We start from the raw sequence: 6,000 nt of genomic DNA on the forward strand, positions 1-6,000 counted from the left end.
CACAGCGGCCTAGTATACAGTATATACCCTCTGTACACACCGTCTGTATACAGTATATACCCTCTGTACACACCGGCTCCTATATACAGTATATACCCTCTGTACACACCGGCTCCTATATACAGTATATACCCTCTGTACACACCCCGGGCCGTGTATCATCAGCAGTACAGCGCCCCCTGCGGTGAGGGCGGGAGTGGCCCCTGAATACATCATCCTTCATCACAAGCTGCAAACTGTAAGTATATTGTCCTCTCTACACAAAGGAGATTACTTTTATTTCCTAAATTATCAAACTGCGAATGTCATTTACAGGTATAACACTTTACCACAATAGATATTATCCTCCAGAGCTGCACTCACTATTCTGCTGGTGCAGTCACTGTGTACATACATTACTGATCCTGAGTTACATCCTGTATTGTACTCCAGAGCTGCACTCACTATTCTCCTGGTGCAGTCACTGTACATACATTACTGATCCTGAGTTACCTCCTGTATCATACTCCAGAGCTGCACTCACTATTCTGCTGGTGCAGTCACTGTGTACATACATTACATTACTGATCCTGAGTTACATCCTGTATTGTACTCCAGAGCTGCACTCACTATTCTCCTGGTGCACTCACTATGTACATACATTACATTACTGATCCTGAGTTACCTCCTGTATCATACTCCAGAGCTGCACTCACTATTCTGCTGGTGCAGTCACTGTATACATACATTACTGATCCTGAGTTACATCCTGTATTATACTCCAGAGCTGCACTCACTATTCTCCTGGTTCAGTCACTGTACATACATTACTGATCCTGAGTTACCTCCTGTATCATACTCCAGAGCTGCACTCACTATTCTGCTGGTGCAATCACTGTGTACATACATTACATTACTGATCCTGAGTTACATCCTGTATTGTACTCCAGAGCTGCACTCACTATTCTCCTGGTGCACTCACTATGTACATACATTACATTACTGATCCTGAGTTACCTCCTGTATCATACTCCAGAGCTGCACTCACTATTCTGCTGGTGCAGTCACTGTATACATACATTACTGATCCTGAGTTACATCCTGTATTATACTCCAGAGCTGCACTCACTATTCTCCTGGTTCAGTCACTGTACATACATTACTGATCCTGAGTTACCTCCTGTATCATACTCCAGAGCTGCACTCACTATTCTGCTGGTGCAATCACTGTGTACATACATTACATTACTGATCCTGCGTTACCTCCTGTATTATACTCCAAAGCTGTGCTCACTATTCTGCTGGTGCAGTCACTGTGTATGTACATTTCATTACTGATCCTATATTATACTCCAGAGCTGCACTCACTATTCTGCTGGTGCAGTCACTGTGTACATACATTACTGATCCTGAGTTACCTCCTGTATTACACTCCAGAGCTGCACTCACTGTATACATTACATTACTTGCCCTGTACTGTCACTATGGTCTGTTTTCCATTTCCTCTTGTGTGTGGAAACAGTCAGCAGGCTGGTGAGCAAACAGTCACTAGTCGTATAGTTGCGCTCCTGTTATTTGGATGTAGTAGAGAGTTTTGCCTTTTCTTTTCCAGTGAAGGTGTGAGATTGGACGCCCCTTTAATAACGTCTTCCTGGGGTAAGTGTCCGCAGGCTCCCCCCTCTGTGTAATGTGCGTCCCCTTATGATTCCCGGATTGTCCTGAACCCCTGGAATTCTGCAGTTTACATGATGGAGCGTGAGCTCTTGGGACCAGCCGTATTGATGTAAGGGATCAGTATTGATCAGGACACATCAGGGTGATGAATGGAGTAAATATTGTCCCAGAAGCATCCTCCATCCTGAGAGATAAAGGGGCTGCACAGAAGCAAAGCCCCCCCGGGGGTCCGGGGAACACAGAAGAGCATGAGCCGTGTTTGATCTGGACATGTTGTATCCCGCGGAGGTGATCCTGGTGCCGGGGTGTGAGAATGGAGCCTGGGTGCCACATTTGTGTGTGCGCCCCTCCTGGATGTTGTGTAATTACAGAAGGACCGATCTTAAATAAAAAAAAAAAATAATTAACCATCCAGCCACATCCGCGGGATTTCTGAGGTTCAGGCTCCGTTCACATGTGCAGTGTCGCCCGCCTGTAACAGGCTTGGATACGTTACAGGCGGCTGCACATTTTGCATCCGTTCTTGTCCCATTCACATCGGATCTGTCGTCTCTGGACCCCCGCAGTGTCCTGTGTGCGTCAACGGACAACATCATGACCACCCCCCGTTATTATCTAATTCCCATACAGAAAACAGATCTAGTTGCTATTTGTTTTTTTTTGGGGGGGGGGTGAAATGCCCAAACCAAATCCGCTCTGAAATCCTCGTGTTACAGATCCAGATTTTGTCCGCAGCGGATTTTTTTGCATTGTGTGACCATGACCTACGGGTATTGTTATCATACGAACACTTTCCGGCCCTGTGCACAACGGACCCCACGTGGACCGTCCACGGCTGCAGAATTCAGCGACCGTCCTAACATTGGGGAAAGGTCACACCAGCGCATCATCATCATCCATTAACATTAATTTCTATGAAATCTGTGACATGGATCCGATAAGAACGGGCACATACGGACGGTCTGCAGTTCTCCCGTTTTTTGGCAATGCATGGGTCAGGAAAATAGAGCGTGGTGCTAATTTTTGTAAACAAAGTTTGTTGGTCCAGGTGGAAAAACGTTCATCACATTTGGGCTAGGTTCACATTTCCGTTAAATTGTATCAGTCACAATCCGCGGCTCTGGTAAACAACGGAATCCGTTTAGCGGATTCCGTTGTGTCCCATAGACTTGTATTAGTGGCGGATTGCGACTGATGACCTTGCGTTGCATCCGCTGCGCCGCGGTCAGTTGATTTTGGACTGACCGCCAGGCGGAAACAACGCAGAATGTAACGTTTTTCGGGCCGTCAAAATTAACGCACCGCGCAGGAATCCGTCACGCCTGTAATGTTTGTCTATGGTGCTGGAGTCTGTCGTAATCCGTCTTACGACGGAATCCATCGCTGGATTCCGTCATGCTCTACTGAGCATGCCCAGCATGTTTGGCGCACCCACTGGGCTGTCCCAAACACAAACGGATCATGACTGATCCGTCAAAAAATGGACGCACAGCGGATGTAAGGCTAGGTTCACGTTTCCGTTGTTTTAAATCCGTCAGCAACGGATCAGTTGTTTTTATAGATGTCAACTGAACAATGGATGTGTTTTTCACAGGATTCCTTTCACAGGAATCTTGTGAAAAAACTGATCCGTCCGTTTTTTGACGGATCCGTCATGATCCGTTTGTGTTTGGGACAGCCCAGTGGGTGTGCCAGACCTGCTGGGCATGCTCAGTAGAGCATGACTGAATCCAGCACTGGATTCCGTTGTAAGACGGATTACGACGGAATCCAGCACCATAGACATCCATTACAAGCTTGACGGATGGCGACAGATTCCTGTGCGGCGCGTTAATTTTGACGGCCAGAATAACGTTACATTCTGCGTTGCTCCCGCCCGGCGGTCAGTCAAAAAACGACTGACCGCGACGCAGCGGATGCAACGCAGGGTCATCAGTCGCAATCCGCCACTAATACAAGTCCATGGGACACAACGGAATCCGCTAAATGGATGCCGTTGTTTACCATAGCCGCAGATTGTGACTGATACATTTTAACGGAAATGTGAACCTAGCCTAACGGACGCGACGGATCCGCTTTTTCACAGGATTCCTTTGAAAAACACATCCTTTGCGTCAGTTCACATCTAAAAAAACAACTGATCCGTCGCTGACGGACCTGACGGATTTAAAACAATGGAAATTGAACCTAGCCTAATAACATGGACCAAAAATAATCATCTTCTTCATCATCCTCCCAAGGAAGAGGAGCATTGTCTGCATTGCGGGAGAATCACCGGCCACGGACGGAGAGAAGCCGTGCAGCGAGGGTCCTGCACATTCAGCCTCATTGCTGTGAGGGTCCTGCACGTTCAGCCTCATTGCTGTGAGGGTCCTGCACGTTCAGCCTCATTGCTGTGAGGGTCCTGCACGTTCAGCCTCATTGCTGTGAGGGTCCTGCACGTTCAGCCTCATTGCTGTGAGGGTCCTGCACGTTCAGCCTCATTGCTGTGAGGGTCCTGCACGTTCAGCCTCATTGCTGTGAGGGTCCTGCACGTTCAGCCTCATTGCTGTGAGGGTCCTGCACGTTCAGCCTCATTGCTGTGAGGGTCCTGCACGTTCAGCCTCATTGCTGTGAGGGTCCTGCACGTTCAGCCTCATTGCTGTGAGGGTCCTGCACGTTCAGCCTCATTGCTGTGAGGGTCCTGCACGTTCAGCCTCATTGCTGTGTAGCGCGGGCGCAGGGGTTGGCACCGTCGAGGAATGTACTTCATTGTGATCCGCAAGTTTATGTGGATTTCCCGGCGCACGCAACCTCTCCCATGGTATTTTAATTGGCTTTATCCTGTGTCAGCGGCTTGTTACACCCGGCCATTCAGTAGTAATCCTAGAAATCTACAATGATGTGGATGCAACGACCTCCACAAATGTGGAGGATCCATAGAGGACACCCCGCAAACCTAATCCTCCCTCCTACCTGGCAGATGTTCTCCCCAGACACCTCCGATCCAGTCCTGAGACGTCTGCTCTCTCCACCTCTGACACTGGTATTTAGGATCATTGCTCATATCTGAGTCCATAGGTGCAAGGTTTATTTGGGGTAAGGCTGCGTTAACACCTCCAAGGGATCCTGCAGGAATCTGTTCTGCAAACGCTACTTTTTTAGTCCTTTTCAAAATAATTGATTTTTGCAGGATCCGTTTTTGTAACTTTGGAGAATACGGAGGACGGATACGTTACCTGATCGCAAGTTTTGTTTTTGTAACATTGGAGTCTACAGAAAGCGGATCCGTTACCTGATCGCTATTTATTTTCCGTTTGAAACTGATCCAATAAGTAAAAAGCGGAAGATAAATAGCGATCAGGTAAAGGATCCGTTCTCCATAGACCCCAATGTTAAATAAAACGGATCCGGCAAAAATCTGTATTTTGAAAACGGACAAAGTTTTGTTTGCAGAACAGATTCCTGCAGGATCCATAACGGATGATTACTGGCCGTAATGGGAAGCAATATCTCGGAATATAGCGAGGTGGGCATGCATGAATGGACAAGGCGACCAAGCTTGGAACTACAGACGCCGGGCCCCCAAAAGACCTCGGCGATGGATGCACTTTTGAAAAAAAAAACCCAAAACATATGTCCATTCTCTGTAAAGCATCATACAAGAAGTGAAGGCTGGACTACAGCTCCCAGCAGGCCCATAGGATGTCAGGACTTACCTGGGTCGTGGAATGGGACCAGCACGTAGGTGCTGATGGCTTTGGTCCTGCGGGTCAGAGTGCGCTCCAGGATCCGGTTGGCTCCTTCGATCACTTGTCTCAGGTCATCGTACATGGAGCCGGTCACATCGAAGACGAAAGCTAAAGAGGGGGCAGCATTGTCCTGGGGGTCCTCTCCGCTCACCTGGCCCAAGGCAAAGGTGATCAGTAAGAGGTGCAGAGCTGCCATTGCCCCAGATGTGGGCAGATCGCAGGGTCCTGGTATATGGCCGGGCTGTGCACCCCGCTCGGCGTTACAGCAGAACCTGCCCCCACTGCTGCTTCTTACAAAGTTTTGGAAAGAGAAGCTCAGCCCCTTACAGCAAACAAAGAGACCCCTCCCTGCCTCCTGCACAGAGCTGGCCCACAAGTCTCCGGATACCTGAGAGGGGGTGAATTAGGACCGTGTGCCCCCCGGCCTGACAGGGCGCCCCCCCACGGCTTCTCCTTACAGCACCCCAACTCCTTCTCTTCTTACTTTCCAAGTGCAGAACCTTCCATCGTACTAAGTCTTTGTGCAGAACCATGTCCAAAAACCGCAGCAAAAGAGACCGGGATAAGCAGAAAGCCCCCCCAAAAAAACAGATGTGGCTCAAATGATCCAAAATTG

The 6,000-nt window shown here is 48.6% G+C and overlaps 1 protein-coding gene across 1 annotated transcript in view; it reads right to left on the minus strand.

The window, feature by feature from the left end:
• Nucleotides 1-5,580, minus strand: part of HMCN2 (hemicentin 2) — a 181,402-nt gene extending 175,822 nt beyond the window's left edge. Inside the window, exon 1 of the mRNA XM_075324357.1 lies at nucleotides 5,352-5,580. Within this exon, the coding sequence (XP_075180472.1) occupies nucleotides 5,352-5,580 (229 nt within the window). The remainder of the gene's footprint in view (nucleotides 1-5,351) is intronic.
• Nucleotides 5,581-6,000: the final 420 nt, after the last annotated feature.

The sequence above is a fragment of the Anomaloglossus baeobatrachus genome, chromosome 9, assembly GCF_048569485.1.
Source record: "Anomaloglossus baeobatrachus isolate aAnoBae1 chromosome 9, aAnoBae1.hap1, whole genome shotgun sequence".
Lineage (NCBI taxonomy): Eukaryota > Metazoa > Chordata > Amphibia > Anura > Aromobatidae > Anomaloglossus > Anomaloglossus baeobatrachus.